The 13,740-nt window shown below is 40.0% G+C and overlaps 1 protein-coding gene and 2 long non-coding RNA genes across 12 annotated transcripts in view; 2 read left to right on the top strand and 1 right to left on the bottom strand.

The window, feature by feature from the left end:
* FRMD6 (FERM domain containing 6) overlaps positions 1 to 3,426 on the top strand; it is a 260,583-nt gene extending 257,157 nt beyond the window's left edge. For all 10 annotated transcript variants that reach the window (XM_082384835.1, XM_082384828.1, XM_082384834.1 and 7 more), the window contains one exon: positions 446 to 3,426. In XM_082384835.1, the coding sequence (XP_082240961.1) occupies positions 446 to 730 (285 nt within the window). In that variant the 3' untranslated portion in view covers positions 731 to 3,426. The remainder of the gene's footprint in view (positions 1 to 445) is intronic.
* LOC309625419 overlaps positions 1 to 13,740 on the bottom strand; it is a 606,027-nt gene that overhangs the window by 422,226 nt on the left and 170,061 nt on the right. The window lies entirely within an intron of this gene.
* The window catches only part of LOC309625411, a 28,913-nt gene continuing 27,953 nt past the window's right edge, over positions 12,781 to 13,740 (top strand). The window contains exon 1 of the long non-coding RNA XR_014242507.1: positions 12,781 to 13,532. This is a non-coding gene — a long non-coding RNA (uncharacterized lncRNA). The remainder of the gene's footprint in view (positions 13,533 to 13,740) is intronic.

Raw genomic sequence — 13,740 nt, 5'->3', positions numbered from 1 at the left:
GCCATATCCTCATGGAAAGACCAAGAAACAGTATCTTTACCTCTGCAACCTTATTTTAAGATAACTGCTTGGCTTCTGAGATGCTAGAGACAGTTGGATTCACATTGCACTGACTTCTCTGTGCCTTGGGTTATTCATCTGTAGAGTGGGGAGAATAATAGCACCTGGCTCACAGACTGATGGGAAGATTGAATGAGTTCTAGGGTCTAGCACATAGTAAGGGCTGAGTAAAAGCTAGCTGCTATTATTGGTGGTGGTGGGAGTGGCGTTTTGCCCCACAGGGCCTCAGGGCCCACAAACCACAGATTGGAAACCACTTCCTAACATATAAGAATTCCTTAACCTTTTATGATTTTGCAGCTTCTCTCTGTACAAGGCAAATGGTGCTAAACTTTCGCTTTAGTCTGTACTCTTAAAGTTGTTTCAACCTTCTCTTGTCTTGTAGACTATATGTCGAAAACCAAAGACCTCCACCGATCGACATAGTTTGAGCCTTGATGACATCAGACTGTATCAGAAAGACTTCTTGCGCATTGCGGGGCTGTGTCAGGACACTGCTCAGAGTTATACCTTTGGGTGCGGCCATGAACTGGATGAGGAAGGCCTCTATTGCAGCAGCTGCTTGGCTCAGCAGTGTGTCAACATCCAAGATGCTTTTCCAGTCAAAAGAACCAGCAAATACTTTTCTCTGGATCTCACCCATGATGAAGTTCCAGAGTTTGTTGTATAAAGGACGTCTATGTGCAGCTGTACAGACAGCCTGCTGTTCGCTAGAGGCTGTGAAAGCCATGAGTTCTTTCTTTACCTATTACTTGTGCCATATTTTCTTCACCCCAAAAAATAGCTCTTTCTTTATAATATTTGCGACAGAAATAAAAGCTGAGGGACAGTTGCACTTTAAGTATTACACAAAAGTAAAAGGACTACAGAGAATGTATACCAAGACAAGTGCCCAGAAGTTCACTGATCCTTTGGAAGGAAATGTGCTTTACTGGTTACCAAGCCTTCAGAATATCCAACTGTGGTGTGTTTGTTCATTGTTTTGTTTCCCAGTTCAGTTACGTGTAACAACACTTTTTTTTTTTTATCATGTGAAAGATGTTGTTGGGTTCCTTTGTTTGTTTGTGCTTTTTTTTTTTTTTTACCACTCCCTCATGAAATGCCGGTGGTTGGAGGGAAGAGAGAGAGAAGAGGCTCTTATTTTTTAATAGAGAGACCGTCACCTACTCATAGCCATTGCCACCCCACTGGGGCTGTATGAAAGTGAACACGAATGAAGCAGTCAAAATCCAGCACGCCAAAGATGCCTCCACCAGAAGGGCAGCCCAGGGCCAAGAAGATGTGAGTCAAGCAATAACCAAAAGACCGTGCATGCCGTGATGCCTTGTGACTCCTTCACACCTGGTCAGTGCCACGTCATCCTCCTGCTCTTCCAGAAAGCTCTAGGACTCAGCTGAGCCCCTTGTCCAAGTAACGGATCGGTTGTGTTCATGCCATAATGAATTTTGTGGAGTTTCCAAAACCAGTTTCTGTTAAAACTATGGAAATGTCTTAAAATATGTCTGTACTTGGTGGATTTTTTTTTTTTTTAAATCAAGAGCAAAGTATGGTCATGCTGGTTTCTGCTTAACCAAAATACCCTAACTATACGTACATGTTATACATATGTATATATGAGACTGTGTGTGTTTATATGTATTTAAAGCTTACTAACTTTTCATCTTGGCTCCCATGACTATCTCGTATACATGGTCTTTCTTGTTTGGTACAGAGGATACGTCATCAAATGAATGATGCCTACAGACAATCAGTTGATAGATAGAGTTAAGAATGACTGTTTTCTCATGTGTCTTTTGCCATAGTTCTCAACCCTGGTTGCATCATAGAATTATCTGGGGAGCTTTAAAAAAATAACAGTGTCTGGGTCCCACCTTGGATGAATTAAATCGGTCTCTCGCGGTGAGACTCAGGTGGAATTGCCTTTTCTTTTAAAGTTTCCAGATGGAGCTAGTATGTAACAGGATTGAAAACCACCGATCCAGAAGATGTCTTTTTCGTTAATTTTGAAGTATACAGAAAATGTTAGTGTTTGAGAAAGAACTATTTTTAAGACAGTTACTGCCACTGCTGTTAGGATATATGATGAAACCAAGTCAGGAGATTGAACTTAGTAACCTTTAGCTGTACAGTAACAGTGTTGTTCACACTTCAGGAAAGTACTTTAGCACAATGTCTTTCTATGAGATGTTTTTAATGATTTCATATTTTACAACATTTGTTTACCATATTTTGATATACCATTTTTTCTATCTACCAGGTTTTATTAAAAAACTATATTATTTTCTAAAGAAATGGTCATATTTTTATACAAAATTAAGTTTTCAGGTAACAAAGAAATAGACTTAGGGTACGGCAGCACCTGCAGTGTTCCCCATGGATGGGAGTCAGTATTATAAACACATGGAGAACGAGAACAAACTCCACCTGTACTGTCCCGCGCATGCCCCACCGTGGATGTGACAGGGCAGCGTGTACACACAAGCCTGGTCAAATTGGCCTAACTTGACACTTTAAAAGGAAAAAAATTCTATGACATTCTGTAGTCATGAAATGATTTTGCTTTTATGAAATGTTTGAAAGAACCAAAGTTTCAGGTATCAGAATGTATAAAAGTATCTCAATCTTTGTATAAAAGGATGAAAGTATGAAAGGATCATCTAATGACTATTTTACTTATGTCATTAAATAATCCACCATTTCTTACAGATGCTTAAGAGACAAATCCTGATGAAGTTTGACTCTAAAGAGCCCAGCTCATAATGTGGTACATTTCCTTAGCTCCTAGTGTTTCTTGTTTAAACATTAAGAAAAAACATATTTAATTAAGTACATAGTGCTTTATACTTTATTTTCTCTCTACTTCAAACAGAATCAGGTCTTTAGGGTTTTTCCAGCATCGTTGGTGGTTTTGCACACCCTCTTTCTAATTGCATTTATGAATAGTCTCGTGGGTTTTCAAAAATGAAACGTGCTAAGGACATTTTTGCTTTTTGATCCACTGTTTGCAGCAGAATTATATATATGTATGTGAAAATCCATTTTGAATATCTACATTTTTGTATTTGGAAATTGTTTGAAAAATAAAAAAGGAGAAGTATAAAGCTGTTATTTATTCTGCATTTGTTAATATCCATTGCTAGTCAGTATACCAATTTGGTATATATTGCCTCTATACATCTACATTTGTATTTGCAACAATGAACTTTATATCTACATAAACTGTAAATCATCCTTTCTGTGAAAGGATCATCATATCAAGATGATACCAAAAGTGTGTGAAAAAAAAAGAACTGCATTATTTTGTAATTATTCTTATAGGAATTTCATGGTAAGATTAGCAGTCAATAAAGTTACTTTTTATTTGTCTTTGAAGTGCCTTTTTTAACTTGAGTTCTCAGTTATGCAAGAGTGAATGTTCTCTTTTTGTTCTTCTTTCCTATAACAGAGCACATTAAAGGACAACCTGGTAGAATTCTGAGCAAAATGGCCCTTGTGGAGATGACGCTAATAGCTGATGCTGAGCCCTGCCATGTGCCCCATCCTGCTCCACGTGTGATAGAAGCTCATGTGTTAACTCATTGAATCCTTGTATTCCCATAAAGCAGGTACTATTATTCTTCTCAACTTAGGGATGAAGGAACCAAGGCTCCAAGAGGCTCAGTCTGAGAGGGTGTGGCAGTCAGCCACTATTCAGTCCCAAAGTGTGGGGCTGAAAGGACTCTCCTTCTTAAAAATATAATAGTATTTTTCATTTTTTAAATTAAAATAGCTACTTTAACTTTTACCCATTCAACAGACGTTATTGGAATATTGGTTCTAATTTCAGAAAAATGAGTGATTGCATTTAAAAGCATGCATTCACAAGACCAAATGTGAGAGCAACATGGCATAAAGTATAGAGCCCAGAACTTAGAGTCAACAGTCAGGATTCTGAAAAGCCCAGCTCTGCTCCTAAAGGGGAATCCATTGTCTTGTCTTTGCTCCAGCTTTCTCGGCTGTAAAACAGGAATAATTCAAAGGACTGTTGGGGATTAAATAAGGTAATGGGTGTAATATGCCCCTGATGACTAGGGTGGGAGAGAAGATGTTCTCAAGTCTTCTAACAAACATTTAACTTTAATAGAATTGAGTCATTTGGTCATTTGGAAGCATAAGATACAAAGCAAACGCTTTCTAGCATGGTGTTATTCATGAATTTTGCAGAGTATCTGGTAAGTTGTGTCAGTTGGAGGCAAGGGGAGGAAATATATGGGCGCCTACTATGTGTCTGGTACCATACAAGTCACGGCTAATCCTCACAGCCCTTCAAGGTGTCGTCACCCTCATTTTGCAGCTGAGGAAGCAGTTCAATTTGCCCAAGATCCTGTCACTAGTAAGTGATAGAGCAGAGTTTTCAACATAAATTCGTCTCCAAAAGCTTTGCTTTTTCTACTACATACACCATGTTACCCAGTGTTCTCAGAGAAAGCTCAGTATCTAATAGGAAAGACAAACTTACAATTTTGATACTGTGATAAATGGAGTTTATTTGTTCACACGCTATTTTTTTTGGAACACCCACTATCTGCCAGACACACACAAGGCGTAATCAGATGTTGCCTTGACATAGGCAGTGAAGACCTAGGAGCTGGGAGTGGGAGGTGGCAAGATCAGAGAAGGTTTTATTCAGAAGAGCCTTGAATGGGGACTTCTGGCAGGATGGCTGAGGTACAAGCTGTCCAGGCAGGGGCTTAGAAGCTGGGGACAACCGTGCTCATTCAGGACCTGCGAGGGACCCTTTGGTTCAAGTAATGATCCCCCCAGCCTACTCAGGAGAGGCTTTGGATGCCCAGGTGAAGACACTGAGTGTCTGGACAGCAGGGAGCCATTGAAGAGGGTTATAAGAAAGATGTGTTTGGAGTTTGAGAGAAATAATGGGAACAGTGCAGGTAGGGGTGGGGAGGGAGCAGCAAGACGAGAGAGATGACGATTTGAACTAAGGATGAGACAGCAGGGAGGAAAAGGAAAAGATGCAAAAGCTGTGTAGGAAGCAGAATAGCAGGATTGTCTCACAGACATACACACACACACACCGTTGTCACCTCCAAAGCTAAAAACTGGAGAAATAGGCAATTTTGCCATACTTGGCAATAATCTTGAGAGAACTAAAGAGTTCATTACTGCTTTATATTATGAATTAAAATATACTCTGCATGAATACTTTGAAAACTGGCACAATGGCTTCAACTACTCTAGTCTCCAGCAGTGGTTCTCAGCCCCGGCTGCACATTAGAATGACCTAGAGAACAATGCCTGGGGCCCAGACCGGAGCTGCTGATCTATTTGGTCTGCGGTAGGCATGGTGCTAGTAAAAGTTCTGCAAGTGATGCTTATGTGCATCAGGGTTATAACCTAGTGGTCTATAGGTGAGCCCAAGCAATATGGACCAACCAGTTATCTGCTCCTGAACTAGAGTGATCCACACATGGGATGGGTTGGGTCTCCAGAGTGTCCAGGTGTATTGCATTTTGTGAGAGTGGCATTGTTTTCTTTTCGCCAACATAGCTGTCAGAGAGTGAGGCACTGAACTCACTGTTTCAGAAAGTCTGAATGCACCCACATACTAGAGACCTGGGTGTCACATAAATATGACCAAGTCTGGCTAAGTATGAGGGTGGCGGTTATGTGAGTACCAGTAAAATATTTTAAAATCTCCTCCCTGTCGCTGTTTGATTTGCCTCATCATTTCTCTGATGCTTTATACAAGCTGATCCCCACACAGAGGTGTAATGAAAACAGTAAGCTAAATTCCACCCAACCCTTTGATTGTTAAGACATACATTTTGACTTAATGGAGGAGCCTGAGCTCTGAAAAGTCCTGCTTAGTTGCTATGAGCCATTGTAGGTGATGGAGTTATATACTCTCAAGAGATTAATCGAAGGTCTATAAACATGGCACTGGTATAATTAACCAACTCATTACTTAGGGTGGGCGTTTACCCATCTGGTGTCAACTGTCGTCAGTTAAGGTCTCTTCAATTTATTACTGTCATTATGGCAAGAGGTGGATTTCTCCCAGCTTAAGAAGGAATTATGTTCCAAGTTTGCTCCTAAATTGGTTGTTTAATATTTAGAATACACATCCCAAACTTCCCTAACTAGCCCACAAATGCCTGTTTATCCCAGAGAGATTATTAGAGATGATTTTTTTTCTGTGCATTAGTAATCATCTATCAAAGAAGGGGCCCAGTGTATAAATAAGGTAGATGGAGTGACCCCACAACCACATGGAGATGATAGCGCCCCCCCCCCCAGTAGACCAATAGTTAAGTCTTCAGGTTCTTCTCAGAGTATATTCATACCCAGCTATACATAAACGTGGAAACAAAGCTTCAGGCAAACCATGCCAAAATGAAGCAGCTTTAAGCTAGTTTCTACCTTGGGGTTCCACGAAGGGTACTTCTAGTGTTTTCTCATGCACACCCCAGGCCCTAGTTCAGAGCTGCTCAACCCTGCTCTGCCATCATGAAAGAGTCAGCTGGAATGAAGTCAACACCTAAGATCAAGTCAGAGGCCCTTTCCTTCTGATCTACAGGGATGGGAGGAAGTGGATCGGTGTAAGAGCTTCCCAGCAAAGCAGAAGCCCCAGGGTCTTAGATTCTATCCCTGATTTGCTACAGGGTATAAATAAGGTGCTATAAGAGAGAATATAAGGAGCCTATACTGGGGCCTTTAAATGCAACATCAATATAAATGTGGAAGACCATAAAATCCACTGGAGAAATTAAAAGAAGGCCTAAATAAATATACCATGTTCCTGAAAGGAAAGACTCGATAGTGTGTCAATTTTTCCCATCAGTTCCAATCAAAATCCCAAATGAAACATTTTAACCATGAGGGGGTAATCGGAACCAGTTTTACCCTCTCACCTTAAACAGCTAAAAACCCAAAAAAATGCATGAAAATGTTTTTTATACATTCAACAACAGGTAATGCAGTAGTGTAAGCCCCAAAATGAGAGAAATAGATGAGCCTTATCACTGCCCCAGCTTACTGCCTGGAGAGCGTTTCCAGGCCAAAAGGAGGGAGGAGTGGTCTCCCTGAGAAGGCAGAGTGGAGAATTTGGGGATGCCAAGGTAACTAGAGTTCAAGGGACAGAGTACCAGAGAAGAGAGAGCTGCACAGAGCAGGGGGCGGGGAGAAGGAGAGAGCGTGCTCTGGAGATCTGCAGAAGGTTCCCCTCAAGTTTTCAGCTGAGCACTTAATCAGCATGTACATCTGAGGAAAGCACCTGGGGTTGGGAAGAGAACCACGAAAAAGGGGCAAAACCATCCCCGGAGCTTACATAGGGCCAGAAATAGTTTGTGTTCCCACCAGCGAGAGTGAAAAAACCTTGTGATACATGGGGCATCTCGTAAAGTACTCAGAAGGGTATTTTCCAAGACTAAAGGTTGTTCTGGTCCCACCTAACAGAGTGTAAAAAGTAAGCCTTTTTCAATTTTGAAAGAAAAGTATTGTCAAGTTAGAATTCTGTACCCAGCAAAAGTCTCTTTCAAAAACCAGGATGAAATTAAAATTTTTTCAGGCTTACAGTAGCTGAAAGAATTCAACACCAGCAGATCTGCACAAGAAATGTTCACGGAAGTCTTTCAGGCACTGAAGAGCCCCAGAAATGGGAAGTATATGGGTAAATATAAAACACAATTTTTTTCCATATTTTAGATCTAAAAAGATAATTGAAAATAATTGCTAATTGAAAATTTTAAAAACAATTGACCATTTAAGGCAAAATTAAAAATAATGTGTTGTGGGGTTTATAACATATGTAAAAGGTAAATTGTATGATCATAATAGCAAAAAGACCAGGAAAGAAGAATGAAAGTATACTGTTGTAAGTTTCTTATACTATATTTGAAGTGGTATAATATTATTTAAAGATGGATTATGATAGCCTAAAGGCATATCCTATAAACTCCAAAGCAACCACTAAAATAAAAGCATGAGAGATAAAATAGAATAATAAAAATTACTAAACCCAAAAGAGGGCAGACAAATAGGATAAAAGGGACAAAGAAGTAGTAGGACAAGTAAAAAACAAATAGAAAGCTGGTACATTTAAACCCAACCACATCAACAATCAATTAAATGTAAAATTCACCCAAAGACATTTACAAGGAATAGTGAAGAATTTTTTGAAATATAGACCCAGCAAGATCATACTTACTTTTCCAGCTGCAAAACACACTATAGAAGTCCTGTTATTGATAATGCTGATGCAAGGATTGGCAACTTTTTTCTGTAAAGAGCCAAATAAATACTTTAGGCTTTGTGGGCCGTATGGTCTGTGTTGCAGCTTCTCAACTCTGCCATTGTAGTGTGAAAGCAGCCATGGACAATATGTAAACAAATGAGCGTGGCTGTGTTCCAGTAAAACTTAATTTACAAAACAGGCAGCACGCTGGATTTAGCCCACAGGCTGTGGTTTGCCAGTCCTGATCTAGAACAGTGTAATAGACAAAGAGGCCAGAAGTGGACCAACATATAAAAAGGAACATAGTATATGAAATAGGTGGCATCTCAAATCATAGGAGGAAGAGTGGATTATTCAGCAGTTAGTGCAAGAAAAATTAGCTTGTTTCTTTTGAAAAATAAAATTAGAATCAACTTTGTATCATTCACAAAAATAAGTTAATTAAAGAGCTAAACATTAAAAAATTTAACTATAAAAGTAGAGGGCAGTGGAGAAAAATGTATTTATAAACTTGGGGTTGGGGGAAGCATTTCCTAAAGTAAACACTATAGTCACAAGTCACAAAAAAAAAGTTGATAAATTTGAGTACAAAAAATATTTTTTTAACTTTCCTGTATACTGTCTAAAAGTAGATGTCATCTAAAGGTAGGAGACATACAGGGGGAAAATATCTGCAACTTTTTTTTTTTTTTTTAAACATCTTTATTGAAGTATAATTGCCTTACAATGGTGTGTTAGCTTCTGCTTTATAACAAAGTGAATCAGTTACACATATACAATATGTTCCCATTTCTCTTCCCTCTTGCATCTCCCTCCCTCCCACCCTCCCCATCCCACCCCTCTAGGTGGTCACAAAGCACCGAGCTGATCTCCCTGTGCTATGCGGCTGCTTCCCACTAGCTATCTATTTTACATTTGGTAGTGTATATATGTCCATGACACTCTCTTACCCTTTCACATCTCACCCCACCCCCTCCCCATATCCTCAAGTCCATTCTCTAGTAGGTCTGTGTCTTTATTCCCGTCTTGCAACTTTTTAAACAAATAATTGGTATCTATAGTATATAAGAGCTTCTATAAATCAATAAGAAAAATACAAACAACACAGTAGAAATATGGGGGAAAATATTATTGGGCAATTCACAGAAGGAGAAATTTTAAAAAACATCTAATAAATACATGAAAAGCTGTTCAACTTCACCAGTAACAAAGTAAACCAACATTAATATACCATTAAGATTTTTTTTTTGCCTATTGGCAAATTGGCCAACCAAATTGGCAAAAAATAAAACAATTGATAATATCCAGTGTTTGTACAACTGTGAAGAAATAGATTCTTTCATAATTTTTTACAGGAGTATAAACTAGCATTATAGGGCAATTTTGAATAAAGCTGACTTACAACCCAGCCATTTATTTCTAGATGCTTATCCTACAGAAATAAAAACATATTTTAAAATAAGTCTTGAGTATTGATTTGAAAAGAGAAACATGTAATATGATCTAAATGTCAAGTAAATACTGGCACAATCTTATTTTAGCATAGTATGCAGCAGGTTAAAATAATAAGTAGTTTAGATGTACAGACATTAAAAGATCTTCAGCATATGCTGTTAAGTACAAAAACAAAGGCACAATGCAGCACATTAGTGTAGCACAAAAAAAACAAGGTATATAATTATATGTGTATGTTTAAATGTAAGTGCATGAAAAATGACCTTGAAGGACATCTAACAAACTAAACTATGGGTAACTCTGAAGAGGAGAGTGATTAAAGGCAAGGTAGGAAAGGGGACTTACCTTCTTTTGTTTGTTTTAAGTCCATATTCTTCTTAGAAAAAAAAAACAGAGATATCTCAGGGAGTAAAAAAAAAGTTTGGAAAAAACAACCTATTGTTAATATTCTCAGAGAGATAGAAAATAGTGCACTCAGACAATTGGAGAAGACTGCTATATGGATAGAGATGTAGAGAATTACAAGAGCTCTTCAAAATATAATAGCCAAAATAAATGTTCCAATGGGGGAGTTGGAAGATAACGTAAATTTCTCAGAATGCAGAACAAAAACAGCAATGGTAGATGTTAACATACATGCATACATACCAATAGATAGCTTATGTACATACATGAAATGAAGGGAAAATCTTACAAGAAAAATTTTCAGAACTGAAAGATATGCATTTCCAAACTGGAAAAAAATGCAAAGAATGCCCATAAAATAAGTAATAAAGACCAATCCAGGAACATATCATCATAACATTTTACAAACTAGGGATAAAGAAAAGATCCTAAAAGCGTCCATATGTTCCCTCCCTAACCTCTGGTTGAGTTTTTTTTAAGACTTTATTTGGGGAGTGGGGAGGGGCAGTTTTAGGTTAACAGAAAAATTACGGGGAAGGTACAGAGATTTCCCATATACTCTCTGCCCCCACACATTATAGATTTTTTTATAAAAAGGATGGAAAGAGAGATGGATGGAAGGAAGGAAGGGAGGGAGGGAGAAAGGGGGAAGTAGAGAACAAGAGAGAGAAAAAGAAAATAGTCATATATAAGAATCAGGGCACAGAATGGAATTAGTGTTTTCAACAGTAACACAGGAAAGTGGAAGACAATGAACAATACTTTAAAAATTGAGGGAAATGTTTTTCAACCTAGAATTGTAGAATAAATTAATCAAGTATGAAAGTACAATAAAGACATTAAAGTCTTTTACAGTTTATCTCCCATATTTTCATACTCGGAAAGCTTCTGAAGGATGTGGTCCCACGGGATGGGGGAGTGAGTCAATTAAGAGGAAGATAGATGTGAGATCCAGGGAACATGGGACCCAGCACAGGAGAGAAGCAAAGGGAAGGCATAGGTTGTCAGCCATACAGCAGACTCAGGGAGCAGGCAGTCCATGTAGAAACAGGAAAATGGAGGGTTTTAGGAAAGGCGTCTCCAGAGGGAAAATAAAACTGACGGCTCACTCAATGTATTTGACCAAGTAGAACAGGATATTGAGAGGGACTTCATAGTTCTGTGAGGAATGTGGGAAAATTTGATACACATATAGAATAACTGAACAAACAAAAAGGAAATTAACTCTGAGAAAAAAATATTGAAGAAAAATATCATAATATTCTACAACTGGCTTAACAATTAACACTTGCATAAGCATAAAGTAAACACTGTATAATATTGATTTAACCAAAAATGTGACATAACTATTGGGAGGAGAGGGAGATTCTAGGTGGGGTGGTGGGACAGAGTGAATGTGTGTAAAAGTGCTTTCTCCTTATCTTCCATGATAGGAAGTTGACAGATAATATTCCAAATTGGAAAAGCAGCATACATATATTCTAAGAATGTTACTTAGAAATAAGAAGGTAAATATTTTTCTTCTAAAACCACCTCAAGAGTTGAAAGTATTAGCATTTAGGGAACGAAGGAGGGGCTATTTTTTGTTAGAGGCTTTATAGTACATTGGACTGTCAAATTATGTAAATGTATTACTTTAAAACTCCTTTTTAATTCTTTTTAAGGAGATAAAACTAATTTCAGTCACTAGCATAGAACCCTGGGTTCCCAGAGACCCTAAGGAGCACAGGACTGGCAAATGGACACCAGTGGGGTGGAGGTCAGTCTTTGTTTTGAGGCCTGGGCTGTACGTTTGTCTCGAATGAATAGAAACCTGGGTGCCAAGCCCGGGAGGCGGAATGGGAGGGGGACCATTGTTCTCAGACACGGTCTCTTCCTGACAACGCATGCAGGCTATTCTGGGAGGTGTTGAGATGTACATGAAAATGGCTTGGGAGAGTCACATAGGAGCTGTTTGTAGTGAAGGCACCAGAAGGCGGGTGGGTCTCCCTTCCTCCCTGCAGACTGGGAGGCGTGGGGTTGATGCCCAGTGAAAGTGATCTGGCTCCCATTTCCTTAGTGAGAACAGCCAGCAGATGGGTGTCTGGTAACCCAAAGCCTCTACTGAACAGACCCAAGTCAATTGCTCCCCCTGGCCGGGGGCTGGGGCTGACTCAGGTTTCAGCCACAGGCCCCTGGGGGCTAGTGTCCGAAAGCGGGGCAGAAGATTGAACCTGAGGCCTGGTTTTGAGGGAGGCGGGGAGACACAGAGGATATCAGGATGGGAGGAGAGCTAACAAGGAGACTGTTGATCTGTCTGTTCCCTAGTTCAAGGGTTCACGAACCTCAGTGATACTCAGAAAGACTCAAAGAGGCATTTTTGAAAGACAGATATATTTCCAGGCCTCACCCCACACCTGCTGATCAGAACCTCCAGGGGTAAGGCCCAGGATTTTGATGCACACATGCATTCTTCCCACCACCCCTGGGAGCCCACGTGCAAGCTGGTTCCAGACCACTCCTGCCCATGACTCCAAGGCAGTCCTCGCTCTATTTGAGCTGTTTCTCTTCTTTCTTCTTGACTAGCTGTTCAGATGCAAAAGAAACTCTCTGAAACCCGGTTGGGGGGGGGGGGGCGCGGGGCGGGGAATCTGCTTTTTGCAGGGGTTTGACAGCATCTGTCAGTTATGAATTTGTGCTATAGGAGAAGCAGGTGCTTCCTGGGAGGCGCAGGAGCAAAGCTCTCCTTTAGACTGTTGCCATTTTTATTCCCATCATTCATCTTCAGTGAGAACCTCTGAAAGGCAACTGAGAGGTTCAAGGACAAATATTTCTTTCCCCTTTGACAGCCTCCAAGGTCAGAGTAGTGCTCGGCACCAAGAGGGGGAAACAAAGATGGTACCTGAATGGACTAAATTCAGCTCTGTAAGATGTGAGCTCTGCTTTTGGAACCCGTGTCTCCTCCTCACCCAGATCACACAGTCCTGGGATAATATGAGGAGAACTCTGAGAGCAAAGGGCCAAAAATGGGCAGGGAATGGTGGCTGGATTTATTTTTTTATCTGAGCCACCAGATGCTGTGTTCAGGCTCTTGATGGTTTCCCCACTGGATTCTAGTGTGTGTGGTCACAAAGCCCTCCCCATCAAGGCCATCCTAATCCAAAATCTAAAACAGATTTTCTATGATGAAGAAGATAAATGGTAAGTGTAGAAATTCAGGGTCAGCTGAACCTTATCTTTATAAACTGCACCAAGTTATAAACTTCTTGAGGGTGGAAACCACATCTTTCTTGCTCACAACTGCAGCCTGAGGGACCAGCATCACCTGGCATAGAAAAGGTGCTTGATAAATGCCAAGTTCAGCAATGAGTGGAAGGTCTGCAGCCACGGGCCAAGGTGCCAGGTAGGTTCGGTAGAACCACATGAAAGTCCTCTCCACCTGGAAAGGTCTTCCTCTGGTCTTTCTCTTCATTCCAACCTCAGCTCCATGACCCCTCCTCAGAAATGGTCCCTGAACACCCTATCTGAAGTTGGCCTTTCCATTACACCTCTACCCCATGACCCTATTTAGTTCTCTAATAACAAACGTCACGATCACCAACTCTCTGATT

This window comes from Balaenoptera borealis, assembly GCF_965194805.1.
Source record: "Balaenoptera borealis genome assembly, chromosome: 3".
NCBI lineage: Eukaryota > Metazoa > Chordata > Mammalia > Artiodactyla > Balaenopteridae > Balaenoptera > Balaenoptera borealis.
The sequence above is the reverse complement of the archived record's forward strand: the minus strand, read 5'-3'. Positions and strand labels throughout refer to the sequence as shown.